This window comes from Hyperoodon ampullatus, assembly GCF_949752795.1.
Source record: "Hyperoodon ampullatus genome assembly, chromosome: 15".
NCBI classification, from domain to species: Eukaryota; Metazoa; Chordata; class Mammalia; order Artiodactyla; family Ziphiidae; genus Hyperoodon; species Hyperoodon ampullatus.
This window is the reverse complement of record NC_136928.1, coordinates 68,290,073-68,307,357: the sequence shown is the minus strand read 5'-3', so window position 1 is coordinate 68,307,357 and position 17,285 is coordinate 68,290,073. Positions and strand designations below refer to the sequence as shown.

At 58.8% G+C, this 17,285-nt stretch overlaps 2 protein-coding genes across 6 annotated transcripts in view; one reads left to right on the top strand and one right to left on the bottom strand.

The window, feature by feature from the left end:
* The window catches only part of DRC1 (dynein regulatory complex subunit 1), a gene marked incomplete at both ends in the record, with an annotated part of 43,453 nt that extends 42,918 nt beyond the window's left edge, over positions 1-535 (top strand). The window contains one exon of the mRNA XM_079720726.1: positions 479-535. Coding sequence (XP_079576852.1) covers positions 479-535 — 57 coding nt within the window. The remainder of the gene's footprint in view (positions 1-478) is intronic.
* A 1,472-nt stretch (positions 536-2,007) lies between these two features.
* The window catches only part of OTOF (otoferlin), a gene marked incomplete at both ends in the record, with an annotated part of 90,659 nt that continues 75,381 nt past the window's right edge, over positions 2,008-17,285 (bottom strand). For 2 of the 5 annotated variants that reach the window (XM_079720877.1, XM_079720878.1), the window contains 21 exons: positions 2,008-2,188; positions 4,300-4,400; positions 4,506-4,684; positions 4,811-5,052; positions 5,207-5,305; positions 6,792-6,880; positions 7,252-7,394; positions 8,068-8,228; positions 8,872-9,042; positions 9,159-9,286; positions 9,589-9,726; positions 10,096-10,227; positions 10,331-10,467; positions 11,332-11,398; positions 13,099-13,230; positions 13,655-13,684; positions 15,192-15,262; positions 15,767-15,929; positions 16,013-16,174; positions 16,694-16,813; positions 17,031-17,192. In XM_079720877.1, coding sequence (XP_079577003.1) covers positions 2,008-2,188; positions 4,300-4,400; positions 4,506-4,684; positions 4,811-5,052; positions 5,207-5,305; positions 6,792-6,880; positions 7,252-7,394; positions 8,068-8,228; positions 8,872-9,042; positions 9,159-9,286; positions 9,589-9,726; positions 10,096-10,227; positions 10,331-10,467; positions 11,332-11,398; positions 13,099-13,230; positions 13,655-13,684; positions 15,192-15,262; positions 15,767-15,929; positions 16,013-16,174; positions 16,694-16,813; positions 17,031-17,192 — 2,808 coding nt within the window. Of the gene's footprint in view, positions 2,189-3,736; positions 3,813-4,299; positions 4,401-4,505; positions 4,685-4,810; positions 5,053-5,206; positions 5,306-6,791; positions 6,881-7,251; positions 7,395-8,067; positions 8,229-8,871; positions 9,043-9,158; positions 9,287-9,588; positions 9,727-10,095; positions 10,228-10,330; positions 10,468-11,331; positions 11,399-13,098; positions 13,231-13,654; positions 13,685-15,191; positions 15,323-15,766; positions 15,930-16,012; positions 16,175-16,693; positions 16,814-17,030; positions 17,193-17,285 lie in introns of all 5 variants that reach the window. The other 3 variants (XM_079720876.1, XM_079720879.1, XM_079720875.1) reach the window with 3 other exon arrangements.

Sequence of the window (17,285 nt, the reverse complement as noted above, 5' to 3'; positions counted from 1 at the left end):
TGAGGCCAGTCACACGCCCACGCACTGGGGATGTGTGGCCCGTGAGGTCTCAGGCCCCAGGCCACACCTGAGGGGGGGATGTGGTGAGCCGGGGGGTCACGATGGCCTCTTGGCCCGAGACAGGACTCAGACGTTTGGGAACCGTATGGTCCATACTTCCTTCGAGGCCACTGTGGACAGGAGGATGGGGAGGAGGGGGGAAGCACAGGGCCACACTGGGGCTATAGGGTGGGCAGGTGAAGAGCGGAGGGGAGGGCGCAAGAGAACGGGGCAGAGGGGAAGGTTAAGAACGTTACCAGAGCCTGACGAGCTGGAGCAGAAGCCAGACGAGGAGCCCAGGGCTTGGCTTCCGAGGAAGGCAGGCTGCGGGCTTTCCCAGGCAGCCGCAAGTGTTTGGGGGAGGAAGTGCTCCCAGGGATTTGGAGGCCTGTGGCAGGGGGACCCTGGGGGAAGTGTCATGACCTTTACTCTTTTCCAGATAAACTCTGAACTGCAAGTTCCTCTGATTCAGGTGTTCCGGGTCCCCACAAAATAGAGCCAGACCTCGAGAGGCTGTCATGTTAGGGCCGACACTGGTATCGGCGTTGGTGCCACAGGTGGCATCTCCTGGGGAGCTGCCTGGGCCCACTCCCTGAGTTTTCCAGAGCTGCTGTTGTCGGGCCTGTCAAGATAAGGTGACAAGAGGAGTTACTTGTATCCTGCAGGCATGATTAAAGTCTTTAAAGAGTTGTGTCTGAGTCTCTTTAAAAGGGTCAGGTGAGACACGGGCCCCTATCCCCACCTCTGTGTCACGAGGGGACTTTGTCCCCAGCCTCGGACTGTGGTTCGACAACAGGCTTGTAGCTGTGGGACAGGGCCCGTGGCACGGGGCTCCCCTTCTTGCTTTTGGGAGAAATTGGTGTCTGCAGGTGGCGGGTGGAGCTTTGGGCCATTTCAGGGTCTGTGCCTTCAGACTGTCCTTGGGCCTGCAGGACACTTTGGTGAGCTTTTGGGGCCCCTGGGTCCAGCCTGCGGTGCCCCCTGGGCTGTGGTGTGAGGCTCTTCCTATGGGCAGCCTGGGCAGACAGCCCTGTACCTTAGGCCCACCTTGAACCCTGGGCCACAAGGCCCCCCAAAGGGTTAGGGGCCCATCCTGTACTGAGTTTGCCAGCCAACCCTGCACCCCGCCCCCCATCAGTCCCCCCACTTGGACAACTGCAGACTTGTCAGCTCAGTGTTTGATTTCTTTTATTAAGAGAAAAATCACCACTCGAGAAAGGAAAAACAGCCAAGAGAAACCCAGCTCACACAGGCAGTGGGGCAGCACTTGAAGCAAACTCCAGGCAGCCCCTGGAGGGCCGGAAGGGCGAGCCTTGAAGGGGCCAGGCAGGTCGGGGGGCACGGGCGTCCAGGCGTGGACGTCCAGGCTTGCAAGCGCTAGCCTGGGCTGAGGAAGCTCTGGAAAGCCATCAGGACCCACAGGCTGGGCAGGGACTGGGCTTGTGCACCCAGGGCTGTGGCTGCCTGGGCCGAGTGGAGTGGCCCGGGGAAGCAGTCACCCCGCAGGATTAGTGGGAAGGACCTGGCGCACTTCTGCAGAGCCAAGACTGCTAGTGTCGGCTGCCCTTGCAAGATTGTGTCTGGGGAGGGGAGGGTGATACTCTTTGCTCATTAACTCTTTTGAAAGCCCTGGGCACCGGCCCAAGACGTGATTCTCGATTCTCAGTTAATTTCGTTAACGCTTTCGAGCTCTACGGGAAGGCCTGCGGAGGAATTGGGGTGGCTTCCTCTGGAGCCCCAGCAAGGTGGGGCGGGCCCCCACCCCTTCCCACACTCCCCACCCTGCAGGCAGGGACCAGAGGGGAGGGACCGGGCCAGCAGAAGACTTGAGGTGGTGAGGACAGGCAGGGAGGGGGGTGTCACCAGCCCAGCCAGCAGGACGAAGGCCCCTGGGACCTGAGGCCTCCATGCCAGAGGAGGGGCAAATGCCCAGGCCCAGGATGGAAGCGCAGGGAGGCCCCGGGGCCTTCATGCCCCTAGGAGCTTCTTGACCATGTAGCCGGGGAGGCTGTAGAGGAAGAGGCCCAGCATGAGCAGCCCCAGCAGTGCCAGCACGATCTTGATGATGAGCCACTTGTACCGTGTGCAGATGAGGTACTTGATGGACTTGAGGGGGTTGAGGAACCAGACAAAGGCCGTGTCGGGCCGGCTGGGGGAGGGAGAGTCTTGGTCAGTTGGTGGCATGTCCAAGGCACCCCATCCCCTTAGCCCTACTAGACCCCAAGAGGACTGAGTCCCCAAAGTACTGAGTGCTGGAGGGAGGGTTTGAGCCCATCTCTAAGCACCAGGTTTGCTGCCTGCATTCCCTGTCCTCTTTGCAGGACCCTCTGGTGCCCCATCTCCTCCCGCGGTCTAGACGGCATTTCTGGCAGCTGGGCAGCCATCACACCTCCCGCACCCTTGCAGTGATGGCAGGTCAATGCTTGAAGAGGCAGCCTCAGCACTGCAGGCAGCTCCGATTATTAGGAAGCTCCCCTATTGAGTGGTTCCTTGTATATGGTCCGGTGCTGCCCCACGTTCTCAGTGAAATCGATGTTTCTCAACCTCTCCCCCTTTCTGCTTCTGTCCCCACCAGGTCCTGCCAGGGGTGTGAGGGGCCCCGGTGGGGCATACGCCACCCTCACCCCGACCTGCCCACCGTCAGGGCTGGATCGCTATTCTACCTTCTGCAGGGCCGCCGAGCCCAGAAGGGCTTGTTGAGCTTACATTCTGTTGACTGTGTTACAAAAACAACAGGGTCTATGAAATGTCAAGATGGAAAATCAAAGTATTGAATGTGCTTCTTCAAACTCCTCCTGCTCCTGGAGGACCTGGACCACACCCTCCAGAGCCTTTCAGCGCAGATGGGGCTGCAGAACAGGGGTGTGGGCGCAGGGCACCTGGTCTCTAGTCCCAGCGGTGACAGGCAAGTTAGGCATCTCTTCGAGCCTCAGATTCCTCACTTGTACCACGGGGTTAATAGTAGACCCCCACCTCCGGGGTTGGTAAAAGGGTGCCATGAGAAAGTGCATGGGAAGCTCTCAGCCCAGCGCCTGGCACCGAGCTGTGCTCCTCGTATGCTTGTTACTAAGATGTTTGAATGGGATGGAGATACTCACTGTCCTGCAGGGCAGGAAAGGGCTCAGGGTTGGGAGGAGGATACTGGTAGAAACTATTCAGGACTTGGTGGCTAATCCCAGCCAAAGCCTTTCCCCTTTCCCGTCCATCTCTCAACTTCTTTCTGCCACTGGAACTGGGTTAGAGTCTGTCCGGATTGTTGCTGGGACAGGGAGTGGTGTAGTGCGAAGGACACTGGGTTGGCAGTTTGAAAACTGGGGCTGACTCCTAGCTCTACCCTGATGGCTCGGTGACCTTGGGCAACTTACTTTTCCTCTCTGGCCTAATACGTGAACATGCAGGACAGTTATTTGTAGTTCTGAGTCTATGATACTGTTTGAAAGCTTAAAAGTTGCTGTCTGTATCCTTATGTGTGCACTTGTGGGCATACTTGTGTGTGCACTTGCGTGTGTGTGTGTGTGTTCCACATGCTGTCCAGCTCATAAGCCCTAGGTCCAGGAGGGAGGGAGGAGTACCAGACCCAGGAGGATGCTGGGCTCAGGCCCCAGGGATCTTCTTGGCCAGGTAGCCAGGCACAGGGCAGAGGAGAAGGGCGAGAAGAGCAGCAGTGCAGAAGCAGCAGCAGCTTGAGGGGCAGCTGGCGATATGTGCGCCACAGCAAGTAGTGGGCAGACTTGAGAGGGTTCAAGAACCAGATGAAGCTCGTGTCAGGCCAGCTGGAGCCGCAGGAGGAGCAGAGGGAGCACGGAGAAAGGCCACAGAAGCTGAGGGCTGGGGCGTGGGGAGGGCCCCGGCCAAGGTGGGGGCCAGGACGGGGGCCGACCCTGGGCTGAGTTCATAGTTCCAGGCACCCCCCAGCCATGAAGGCTGCCTGGGGCCCCAGAGTCCACCACTGCAGCTGTTTGTCTCTGGCAAACACCAGGAAGAGCATTTGACTCCACTAGGTGGGGCCTTCCCTGGGAGAGGTGCAGCTCTCCTGTACCGGTGGCCCATGCTCTGGCTCAGAGGGAGGTGTGGATTTGGGGGAGAAGGGGAGGAGGGAGGAGGCTCCCCTGCAGTGAGGCTGTGGCCTAGGAAGGGACAGAGAGGGCAGAGGCGCCTACAGAGTGGAGGGCAAGAGGACCAGAAGGTTCTGGCACCTCCTTCCTGTTCCAGTGCCCCCAGGGACTAGCGTGGCGGGGGCCAGGCCGGCAGGGCACTCACTTGGGTTTCTCCAGGGGGTCAGGTTCATTGCGGGCCAGGCCCACTGGATTCTTCTCCGCCTCCTCGGCAGTGAGTAGATGCAACTCTGCCTCCACCTTGCCCTGCAGAGAGGAACAGAATGGTCCCGGTGCCCGGGTTAGGTGCCAGACCCTCAGCGCCCTGGCCTGGCCCAGCCCTGCCCCCTGCGCAGCAGCAGCGGTGCCCACCGTGAGCTCAAACTCATCATTCTCATTGCGGGCCAGGAGGGGCCACCAGCCTTTGATACGCTTCTGCTTGAAGATGGAAGCCAGGGGCACGTCCACCTCCCCCGTGGCCATCTCCATGCTGCACTGCTTGGCCGTCTTCGCGCCCCGTGGGAACCGGTTCAGGTCCAGCTCGATGGCCCCTGTGGCAAACTCAGAGTCAGCTCTGACATCCGGTACTATTGACCGCACCCCCAGACCCGGGCTGGGCTCACCCCGCCCCTGCCTCCCGCTCCCCTGCCCGCTCTGCTCCGGTCCCAGCCTTGCACCCAGGAAGTCGTCGGCGGAGAAGTGGTCGGCGTCCCAGATCTGCAGGGTGAGCCGCGCGGGGATTTTGTATTCAGTCTCGTCCCAGGAGAACATGGACTCCTTCTTGGAGATGACAATCTTTTCCTCGGCAGCCAGGTAGTCGAAGGGGAACAGGTAGCGCCAGTTGAAGTTGCCCTCACCCGTGAGGGAGTGGTAGTGGACGTCCGTGTCCTGCTTGTCCTCCTGCTGGCCCTTCAGCCACCTGTGGAGCATCGTCGCCTGCTCCAGACTTGTGGCCACACCTGGGGGGGCTCTCTCCACCCACAGCCCCCCTGTCCTCTCCCTCCTGTCCTGCCTCGCGGGGAGGTGGGCCCACCCAGCTCAGCCCCCTCCCGGCCAGGGAAACTCTCACCCACCCCCGCACGAAAATGTCACTGGACTTCTCCCCAGTGAAAAAGTCATCATCCTCCAGGACCACCTCATCTGTGTTCCACACGATGACCCGCAGCTCGTACCTGGGCAGGGGGAGGGGCTGATTAGCCGCCTGCGGGGGGGTTTCTCCAGGGTCTTGGGGCTAGGATGGGGCTGGAGATGAGATGACCGGGACAAGTCCTGGGGACTTGGGGTGGGCATGGGGCCTGGGTCAGGCTGGGGCTGAGGGAGCAGATGTGGGGAGAAGCTGAGGGGATGGGGAGACATGGGGGCACCCGGCTGAGAGAAGAGGGTCCCCCAGCCAGCATGGCTCTTAGGAGGAGAGCCAGTTGGGCTGGAATGCCAGGACCCAGAGCACACTCTGGACAGGGAGGCTGACTCAGGCCTCGGAGAGGCTGCCCAGGCTGCAGGGGAGGACGTGGGGGGTGCAGGGGGGTGCGGGCGTGGCTGAAGCGAGGCTTGGAGAGTCAGCAGCAAGATCCCCCATCTCCAGAGGGCTGGCAGCTCCACTCCAGCTCTAATAAAAGTTCACACTTAAGCCCAGCAGCTGGCTGTGGACCACCATGGAATCTGATTTCCTCTACCTCCTTGTCCCCAAAGGGGATTTTCCCCTTGAAGTGTAATTGTCATGATAAATGAGGTAGTTACGTCTCAACCTTTAGGAGTGAGGTTGAGTCAGCTACTAAAACTTGACTGGATTGTGGCTCTTGGAGTTCTGTCCTGGACTGCAAGTCCTGGAGACATAACGGGTTGGGGTGTCCCCTGGTGGCGGGCCCTGGAACAGCAGACTCAGGGTCCCACCTGGAGACTATGCCAGGTAGAACGGGCTGTATAATTTGCAAGGTCCAGTGCAAAATGGAAACGTGGGCCCCTTTGTTAAAAATCATTAAGAATTTTAAGACTGCCGTCTTGAAATAAGCGTGGGGCCCTGTGCAACTTCATAGGCCTACGCACTCGGCCCTGATTGCAGGCGCTGAGGCCAGTGCTGGCAGTGACTTGATCCTGCCACTTTACAGATGGGAAAACTGAGGGCCAGGCAGGCAAAGTGACCTGGCCAGTGTCAACTAGGAGAGACAGGTGGTGTAGCTCCTGACCCAGTACTCCCCACTCTCCCACCCTCCCGCCTCTTCTGGGCACTCGCCCTGTGCATCTCATCAGCAGATGCTTTACATAAAACTTGGTAGAGCTGAATGACAGCCTGGAGTGGGGACTGTCAGAGAGCAGAGCCTAGGCTCTCAGGGCTTCTGTGTCTTGTGGGTGTGTGTGTGGGAACCCATGGGGGTGCTGTGTGTGTGCACACACGTCGAGGAGTGGGTCTGTGAGGACAAAGTCTGCCGGAGCGTGCCGGTGTGAACTCATGGCCCTCGCTGACCTCACCACGGAGGTGTGGCCCCTACTGCAGCAAAGGAGACCCGCCCAGGGCAGGCCCCACAGCCCTCCTGATGGGGTGCTCTGTTCCCCCAACAAGGCCACAGGGGACTGACTAGGGAGACCTGGGCCTGGAGCCTCCTGCAGGAAGGACGCCTTTGGGGAGCAGGGAGGGAGGGGTGCTGGGCCCGAGCAGCTCACTTCTTGGGCTTCCGGGGGGAGATGTCCAGAGGCGTCCCGGGGGCCGGCATGTCCATGGGAAACATGTCCACCCACAGCTCCAGGCGGCCCTGAGGAAGGAGGTGTGGCAGGTCTCACGGACGCCTCCCTCTGCCCAGCAAGGCCAGCTCTCCTCTCCCTCCCAACCTTTGTTCAGTCAGGACCCATTTCATCCGTTTTCATCCTTGGATGCCAGCAGTTCCTATGATGTCACCAATAGCCAGTGGCAGCTTCTGAGGGAGATACCCTAGGTCTCCATCTGAGCTGATGTAATTCTCACACAAAGTGAAGACTCGAACCCTGGAAGTTACGGCGAAGGGCCATGGTGTGTGCGTATGAAGGGAACGCAGTGAATAGCATGAGGATCTGTTTTTATGGACCCAGGTTGGGACTCCCTGATCCCAAATACCAAAGAACCTCAGACCCCGGCCAGGCCAGTCACCTGCTCGATGCCCGGCTTGTCAGGGTTGAGCAGCGGCCGCGTCTCCACGTGTTCTGGCACCAGGCGGCAGCCCACGTTGGGGATGTCCTCCCAGTACCTCAGGGCCAACAGTGCCACGTGCTCTTCCGTGGACTTCCTCTGCCCTGTGGGTGCCGGTGGTGAGCTCACACATGGGCTCAGCAGGACAAGAGACCTGTGCTGGGCCAGGGACTCAGGGGCACCAAGAGGCCTCATCTCCAGTTTACTGTTGGGAAACTGAGGCACAGAGGGAGCTGTGGATTGCCCAAGCTCTCAGCTGCCTCGTGGGCCCAGAAAAGTCTGTGTCCTTGGGTTTCCTCTGCTTGGGAGAACCTGACCAGAGAATTCTGGGCTATGAGGTCAGGGAAGAGAAAAACCCACATCCTGTCCCAGCACCCTGAAGATGGTTGGCACTGGTTTCCTGGCAGAGATAACCTGCTGATTCTCTGGGAGGTGCCAGGGGGGCAAAAGTGTGGGGAGAGCCAGACCGACCTGGGTCTATGCCCTCACTCTGCCTTGTAAGAACTGAGTGGCCTTGGGCAAGTCACTGAAACCCTTTGGGTCTCGGTTTCCTCATCTGCAGAATTGGGAGAACCTCCCTACCCTACAGGGATGCCGGGAGAGAGAGTGAAGGGGACAAGTGGGCAAGCGCTGTGTGGGATGGGGAGAAAGGGTGGAGGCTGAGCGGACAGGAGGGGGACACTGGGGTGATGAGCGGATGGGTGGTCCCACCACAGGGAAGTGTGGGTCCTTCCTTGGCCTCTGACACCCCCGTAGCTTCGTCCAGCAACCTGTTACCGTTCTCATCCTCGATCTCGGAGGGCCCTGTGAAGACGCGGTTGGACACCTTCACTCTCCCAGGGGGCCCGAAGTGGGGGCCGTCCACTTTGCCCTCCTTGCAGAGGCGGGTCAGGATCTGGCTGGGCTTCATGGGGTCTCGCCAGATATTGTAGCCGTGTCTGTCGGAGGAGACACATGGGCTGGGTGGGGCTCAGGGTGCGGCTGGGCCATCCCCGGGTGGTAGATGGTCCTGGCCGGTTTCCTTAGGTTGGCCGTTGCTCCGTGTCAGCAAGTGAGCCCTTCCCTGCGCTCCAGGATCAGCTGACACACCAGGGCTGCTGCAGGCTGATCCCTCCTGCCCTGGGCTCCGGCCCACGTGCTCAGTGTCCCAAGGATGAGTATCCAGTCTCCCCCAGGGCAGCCCGCACCATCCCCCCACTGTGTCCCCTCTAACGGAACTTCAAAGACTCCCTGAGGAAACTGATAACACAAGAGGTTAAGGGGCTTGCCCATGGTCACGCAGCCTGGCAGTGGCACAGGGCGGCCAGAGCCTCAGCGCACTCTTCCTAGCACACTTCTGCCTCTCCTCCCAGCCCGCTTTTCTCTCCTCATCCTGCTTCCTCTGTCCTGGAATCCCATCTCTCTCCTTGTCTTGGAATCTGCAGTCCTGGCCCCTGAAGGCTGAGCCCAGAACCTGTCGGGGTGGATGCCTGGCTGGGACAGAAACCATAATGTGTCCACCTTCCCAAATCCCACGGTCTGCATCTTGGCTTTGGAGTCAAGGTGCAGTAGGTGCGCCCCGCCCCGCCCCGCCCCACGCACGTGGAGTAGGTCTGGGCGATGCCACAGGTGGCGCGGTGCTTGCTGTAGAAGCGGTTCTCCAGGTCGATCTTGGTTTCCCCAATGAGGTCATCGGTGCCTACCAGATCCCAGTCGTATACAGCTACCGTCAGCATGGATTCCATGGGGAAGGAGGCCTCAATGTCAAAGGACCTTGTGGGACAGGGTTGGGAGAAGGGTTGAGGGTTGGGCTGGGGTAGGGTGGAGTAGGAGGTGGTCTGCTCTGGGGAAGTCGGGGCAGGTGGAAGTGGGACACCAGGAGGCCTTACTTCCCAAAGATGGGGTTGAGCTGCTTGGAGATGTAGTTCTCCTTGTCACGGATGTCAGTCTTGCCTAGCCGGATGGCGATGTAGGGGTCGGCTTTGCCATTGATGTCTGCGGGGTGCAGGTCCGTGGCCTGGGATGGGAGGGGTGCTCCTGAGCAGGGCCCGGGCACCTTCATCTTCCAGTGTCCCTGCCCCTCTCCCTGATGGTCCCATGACAGTGAGGGGCAGGAGCACGGACCAGAGACTTGCTGTGTGACCCTGGGCAAGTCCCTGACCCTCTCTGGGCCTTGGCTTCCTCCTCTATAAAGGATGGCACTAGACCAGCTGACCTCCCTGGTGTCTTCCAGTTGGGGGATGTCAGTCTGTAGCTGTTTCAGCCCTTCCTGGGCAGGAGGACCGGGAGCCTGGGGAAAGGATGTGAGGGGACTCTCACCCGGACCACGTAGACCCGGACCAGCACGTTGATGGGGTCATTGCTGGGGATGCCCTGGAACATGCCATAGATGGGGTCATAGCCGGCTTCCCGGGACACATCCTCTGGGAGTGGCACTTTGTACACGCAGAGGGAGCCCTGGGGAGAGGCAAGAGTGGGTCAGGGTGCAGGTTCCCATGGCACAGGCAGGGGTGGCATTCAAAATAGCCAAGAGCACTGAGGGTCTGCACCCTGCTGCGGTGGGGCCTTAACCCTTTAGTTGCTGGGGTATGGAGAGTCAGGGGTTCTGGAGGGAGTGGCTGGAGTGGGGGGGCAACTCTGAGGGGGGTGGAGTGGGGAGGTGGGTTTAGGGCAGATGATCTTTATCAATCAGCATGGAAGTATTTTCATACTTTACCAACCGGGTTGGCTGACCGTTCCACCCGGCTGTCAGCCCCGGGCTTGGGGTGGGGAGAAGAGCTGGTGGGGGGCTCAGGACTTAGGGCCCACCTGTGCTCCCTGCCTGACCTTGAAGCGGCCCACGATGCGGTCCTCCTCAGTTGCGCCATCATCGTCCCCCGTCTTGCCCCGAAGCAGGTTGAACGTGTGCAGCCAGTCCTCAAAGCCGTCGAACTCTGATTCCAGCTCCTTGGGGTACACCTGAGCCAGGCCGGGCTGTCAGGAGGTGAGGCCGGTCCACTGGCCTCTGTCTTGCCCCCAGTGTGACCCTACCTTCTGGCTAGGTCTGCTCCCAGACCCTCACCTTGAGTTCATCAATCTTGGATTTCTTCTTCTCAGGGGCCTCAGACCCTTGGCCTGGGCCTGGGCTCTGGGTTCTCTTCTTCTTCTCCTCCTTTGCAGCCCTTGCCTTCTCCTTGCCCTTCATCAGCCCCTTCAGGCCTGGCCAGAAACAGACAAGGAGGCAGAAATGATCTGGCAGGAAGGCCTGGGTTGGAGACCCAGCTCTGTCGCTTTGCTAATTTAACTTGCAGGTCTCTGTGTGCTCATCTGTAGAAAATGCAGACAATGCTGCCTGGCATGCCCGCCTCACACGGGAGCAGGGCACCAGTATGCCAGAAATGTGCAGAGACCGTTGTGTGCCCTTTGACAGAGAGGGGCATGGAAGGAGCTTGGGTCTTGTGCCAGCTCACTGTGCTCTCTGGCCTCAGTCTACTTGTCTTTAATATTAAGAGGATTGCTCTGTATCAGCATTTCCCAAACAGCATTCAGTGGAACACTAGGTGTAGGTGTTCTTGGAATGCTTTAAAAGAAAAGATATGTGTGTGTGTGTGTGTGTAAAATAAGCTGGGGAAATATTTTATTATGTCTTCCTTTTAGAGATTTATAATAGCATTTGTATATTAAAGGCACTGAGAAGTCCTGCACCAAGGGACCTGTTTAACCCATTTGACCCCAGAACCCTCTTTTCCCTTCAGAAGACCCATTAATAGTGTTCCATGGAAAAAGTCTGGAAAATGCTGAATGGGGTGAGCTCTGAGACCCCTTCCAGGTCTGATGTTCTGTGACTCTAAATGTCTGTCCCTCACTGTGGCTGCTGAACTGGTCAGAGTAAAAGGCATTCTAGATAAGGGCCTCAGCCTGCTCTCTGGTGCCCAGGGATGCCTGGTGATATCTGCTGTTGGCTGCTACAGCTGTGAGGGCCCATGGGAAGGGGAAAGAGAAGCAGCTGGTGTGACAAGCAGGGGAGCCACCCATCTGGGGGGCCGGGAGGGAGAGGCAGAGATCCAGGGCTCCAGGGCTCACCCTCAGTGTTGTCCATCTCCTCCTTCTCCTCCAAATCAATTCCTGAGGCCTCTTGCTGTCGAAGTTGCTGCCAAAAGATGAGGTGAGGAGGAGGGAAGGTGGGTTTCCTAGGGAGGGGTTTGTTGAACCCACACTGTGGTGTCAGACTAGTCTTAAATGCTTAGAGGCAGAAACTCTTTTCCATTGGGTTTCAAACCCATGATGTGCTTAAGTGGGTTAAAAAAAAGTTTATGATGTGTTCAATGTGACTTAACTGTACCTAGGGGTTATGATTCTTTAATTGTGTGTGATTGAAAAATATGTGCTCTTTAATGTTGCTTCTTAGTGGTATTATTATTTTAATGTAGAAAAGTATAACTGAATAAGAAAATGTGCCTTATTTTCTTCAGTCAGTACACACTGGACACTAAATCATCAGGTTTCACCCAGGTGTCACCGCCACCTGGTGGCAGCCTGTGCAAATTACAGGAATAGACTCGAGGAGACAATGGGCAGCCTCTTGGAGCTCCAGCCTGGCCAACTTGAATCCAGGAGGTGTTGGTGGGAGAAGATACTACTAGGTGTCCCCCAGTTATCTGCTCTCCTGCTCTCTAGAAGTTTTTGACACACAGCTACCTAGCTAAAGATTACATTTCCCAGCCCCCCTTGCAGCTAAGTGTGGCTATGGGACTAGATTCTAGCCAGTGTGAGCTGAAGTGATATGTGCAGCTTCTAGGCTGGGCCCTTAAAAGGAAAGGAGTATGTGTCCCCTTCTTCTCTTTACCCTTCCCGTGGACTAGTATTAGGACATGACGGCAAGCCATCTCTAACCACGCAGATGCCAGCAACAAGATGGCAGGGTCTTGGTCCCTGACCCCACTGAATCACCATACCAACCTTCTTCTTGTTCACATCAATCTAACTTGCTACAGCAGTTTAACCTGTGCTCTAACATGGATAGTAAACATCACACACAACTCGGGTCATAGAAAGGGCCTGGGGGAGAGAATGTGGCTGGATCAGCTTGGTTGAGGAAACACAACCATGGGCACATGTCCATCCTGGTCAGTCAGTCAGTCAAGGAGTGCTCTGAGCTAGGTAGGCAGTGTGGGGAGAGACAAACAAGGAAGAGGAGACATGAGCTTTCTGGAACTTGCAATCTGGTTCAGCAGACAGAACCCGTGTGCACACAATAGGGGAAGAACATTTCACAGCCACAGTGATGGAGGCATGTAAAATAAAACAGCTGGGTATTATTATGTAAAATAATAATAGCTGTGCAAATACTACTGAGAAGTTGTTGCTCCCTTTGGCCTCTGAACGTGTATTTCTCCTCTTCCTCAAAGGTCACTTCCTCTCTGAAGCCTTTCCTGATGCCCCCAGGCACTGAATTGCCTTTGTTATCACATGGTAGTGTATCTGCTTACATGTCCATTTCGCATGTCCAGTAAATACTCAGGGCAGGTAGCCAATCTTACCTTTTGGCTCCTGTAGCCCCTAGGTTGGTGTCTGACTCATCATATATACTCAAGAGGTATTTGTGGAAGAAATGAATGAGGACTAGAGGAAACCAAGGCAGGGAAGGTAGACTGGACCTCCATCCTGGAAAAGGGTGAGCTAGAACTTCGAGGCTGTGAGACAGCCTGCCCCAAGCTCATGTCGATGGAGTGGGGGAGCCAGCTCTGGTGCGGGCGGGGAAGCAGCTGGATGGGAGGGTCTGATGTGGAGCTGGGGTTACCCCTCCCAGCCCAGTCCCTCCTCGGGCCCCTGCCCAGGCCAAGGCGTCACCTCTTTCATGGTATCGATGGAGGCAAAGTACTTGGACCACCAGTCCAGCATGCTCTCATCTGGCTCCTCCTCCTCCGGTTCTTCCGAGCTGCCCTTCTTCTTCTTCTTCTTCCTCTCCTTCTCCTCCTCAGCCTGCAGGGTTGGCTAGGTCTAGAGTCCCGCATACATCCCCACACCCTGGCCATTCCTGGAGACCTGAACAATCCGGGGTTCCCCCACTCATTCTGACCATCTGCTCCAGGAAATCCCTGGGCTCCAGGAGGCTCTGTGGGGCTCCCGACATCAAGGGGCAGGGCCTTGTTTTATGGAAGTGGATGTCACGGCCCAGAGAGGGCCATGACCTGCCAGCATGAGCCCCCAGCCAAGGCAGGATTGCATCTCAGGGACCCTGAAGCCCAAACAGCTCTCTCCCTCTGCCTCTTTGGAGGGGTGAGATGGCCAGGGCATCAGGGGGTATGGGGTGGCTCGGTCCCTGATGCTGTCTTCCTTGGCCTGATACCCTATGTAGTATAGGGTGTTCTCTCCCCAGAGTGCCCCGGCTGGTCCCCACACTCACCACATCCACCTTGATGACGGCATCAGAAGTCTGCAGAAAGGAACCAAGGAGACAGGGACAGACTTAGCCACTGGGGCCGGAAGTGGTAGGTAGTGGCCGGCCAGGGAGGGTGGAGGAGAGGGACCTCATGCAGGGATGTTCCCTGTGTCGTGAGCGCTGTGCTCACATGGCCAATTCTGGGTCTGTGGAAGGTCTGCCTCGAAGTTGTTTCCTCAGACCTTCCAGGGTGGTGGTTTGCAAACTTGGCTGCACGTTAGCATTACTGGGGGCTTTTAAAAATCATCAGTTGCAGGGCTCCACTGAGTGCAAATGAGGGTACTGAGCACCAGGACAGCTGTAAACTCCCCGGATGACTGCAGTGGGCAGTCAGAGTCGAGAGGGGAGGCTGACACGGCATGAGGCTGGAGGTCAGTAATGTTGGCTGGATGAAGGACAAGTGCCTTAAAAAGTAAGTGGACACAAAATTACACAGCTGAAGAGGAACCTGGTGAAAAGGGCCCCACCAGAGTCCAGGGCCTGTGGGACGATGGGGCAGCTCGGGTCTGTGCCGTCCTCTTGGTTCACTGATGGCCTGAAACCAGGGGGCTTCCCTACCCCGGCCCTGCCTCCAGGAGGAACAGGCTTCTCAGGGAGGAGCTCAGGAAGCTGGAAGCCGAGGGGAATGTGGCATCTCCAGGTGTAGCCCCAGAGCCCCTGGCAGTGCCATCCCAGGCCTGCAGGTCAGGCACCGGGCCTCGACTTCTCCCCTTTTCCATGAGCCATGCCCCGTGCTAACTCAGCCTGCTGGCTGGGACTCTGTGGGGACCAGGATGATGAGGTAGGGAAGGATCCTTTCAGACCGGACTCAGATCTCAGAGGCTAGGAGACGCCCCTGGGCTGTGTGAAGCACATGCAGTCAGGAACGGGATTTGGAGAATGTGGTGGGAAGGAAGCCTGCTTCCCACCCCTCTGTCCTGTCTGGATTCAGGATGGCCTGTTCCAGGCCAGCCTCCATCCCGCCGTCCCCTTCTGACGCCATGTCCGCATCCGAACACCGAGGTGACAGGTCTCCCTCTGGCAGACAAAGAGTCCCAGTCCCAAAGCCAGGAGGAATAAGGCGCTTCCACCTGGAAATCCTGCCCCAACCCACACCTTGGGAGAGTTGTTTGTAAATGGCTGGGAAGGAAAACCGGGGACCCTCCGGAAAGAACACTGGTGTTTGCACAAGGAATCCATTGCCTATGGTGTCGTTTGTTGGAATAAAAATAATTGCAGGCTATTACTTTACACGGTTACTGCTCTCTCTGTCTCTCATACGTGTGTACCACGTGTTCATGCACATGTGCACACACACGTGCAGAATTGAGAGTCTCGCCTGCCAGGACAGTATAGGATGGGGCTGTGTGCATGAGCAGTCAGGGTTAGCCCTGGCCCATCGCACGCCAAAGGAGGAGTGACTTAATGTGTCGTCTTGTGTGCGGGGTGGCCCGGCTCTGGGAAAGCACCGCCCGCAGTTGCACGTCCCCAGCCAGCGTGGGGCTGACCCCAGGCGCCTTACCGCATCCAGCTTCACCATGGTCTCCAGCTTCTTGACAGGCACCTCCGGCTCCATGTTCACCACGACCTCCCCTGTGGGGTGAGAAGAGGGGCCCCCACTGTACAGCACACGGCGGCCCTGGAGGAGCCCGCCTGGACAGAGAGATGGACAGACAGACGAGGAGGAGCAGGAGGAACAGTGAGAGTCAGGGGTGCCTGGAAGGGCCAGAGGCCTAAAGCTGATTCTAGAGCTTTCCGGGGGAGAGGGAGGAGGTGAGCCAGAGAGGAGGGTGAGGTGTGCTGGGCGACACAGTGGAGGCCGGGGGGCGGGGGGCTTGGGGGGTTGGGATGGGGGGAGCCTGGGTCTTCTCCAGGAACCGGCTGAGGAAGCCATCTGCCCTCAGGCCCTCTAAGGACCCCTGGGCTCTGGCCTTTCTGGCGCTAGAGCTTGGGGCCACCCTGGGCAGACTTCCTTGGCCCCCAGGGCGGGACCTCCCTCCTGGCCTCCCCGGCCCACTTAGGGATGGCCCCAGGAGGAAACCAGGTGGGCTGCCCTGTGAGCCGGAGGCCCTGCGCTGGGCCTCAGGGGCGCCATACCCGAGGTGTTCCAGGTGGGGGCTGAGCGGTCCGGGGGCCGGTAGATGAAGCGCCGCAGCGAGCTGACGGTGTGGGAGCCGACCAGGGTGTAGCGGCCGAAGGCCCGGCAGTCCACCACGCGGATGTTCAAGGGCGGGTGCAGGAGCTCGTTCTCCGGGAGGTACTGGGGGTGGGGCAGGGACCCCGAGCTCAGAGAAGGGTCAGAGGCACCCCGCTCTGCCCAGGCAGGTCCCGGCCCACACTCACCACTTCAAAGCACTTGACGAGGGTGTTGAAGTTGGGGTTCTTCTTGTAATTGTGGATCAGGGACGACTGCACCCCCTTACCCGCGCACTCGATGTCTACCCGCGGCCGGTCCACCTGGGCCAGGTTCACCCGCTTCAGGTCCCGCAGACCCCAGAACAGCACCTGCGTGGGGGGGCGGTGGGGGGAGAGGACGGCCCCTCAGTCAAGGGCACCCGCTGCGGGCGGGCAGGGCCACCTGCGGAGGAACCGGGCTGTGGGTGGACCGTGCGTCAGGAGGGGCAGGGCTGGGCGAGCCGAGGAGGGCCGGGTGTCCTGAAGGTGCTGTGGGGTGAGGGTGGGGGGTACTTGTGGGGGGCAGATGGCAGGGCCGGGAAGGGTCCTGGGCCGTGGCAGTGTGACTCAGTGCAAAAGGGGCAGGCGCTGGACGGTCGCGAGCCTGGGTCTGCTACTGGCCCCTGGGTGTGACCTTGGGCCAGTCACTTCCCCTCCTGGGCCTTCCGTGTCCTTATTTGAAAAACGGAGCGTGGCCTGAGGTTGCTGAAGACCCCTGGAGTTTGATGCCAACAGTGTAATGCATGCCTACGACCCTCATGGAGAGAGAGTGAGTGGGGCCAGGGAGCAGAACACAGCAGGGCCTGTTCAGGGCAGGGCTGGGAGGGGCCGGACGGAGCCCTCACACACCTCTATCCGGTACTTGCTGAGCACGGGTCGGATGCCCATAGGCACCGGCATGATGGGACCTCGGTCCGTGTCCACTGGGCCATTGATGGGCGGCAGGTCGGCCTTCCCTGCTGGTCCAATCTGGGGAGTGGGGGACATAGTGTCACACCCTGGGGAGCCCGGGGAGAGGGCTCTCTCTCCCCATGAGTTATCTGGCATGTGATCTGGGGAGACAGGGAAGGCTGAACAGCCCAGGTTCCCAAGAACCACCCCCCCCAGCTTCCTGTCCGACTGGCCTCGCAGCAGGACGGGGAGGAGAAAGGCCCCTGGCACAGCCCCTTCTTTGCAGCAGCCCCACCTGCAGCAGCTCGAAGGCGGCCAGCAGGTCCCCGGCCGTGGCGTTGCCGCGGTAGATCTGGTAGTACTCGAGCTGGGGCGGGAAGCGGGGCGGGCCGTATGCCTCGTCGGCCATCTTCACCAGGGGCTTGGCAAAGGTCCGGCCTATGAAGTCGGTTTTGCCCTGAGGCGACAAACAGCCAAGGTGGCCTCTTGGTGCTCGAACCGACCAAACGTGTTCACACCTGGGATCTCATTCAGTCCTCACCACGGCCCC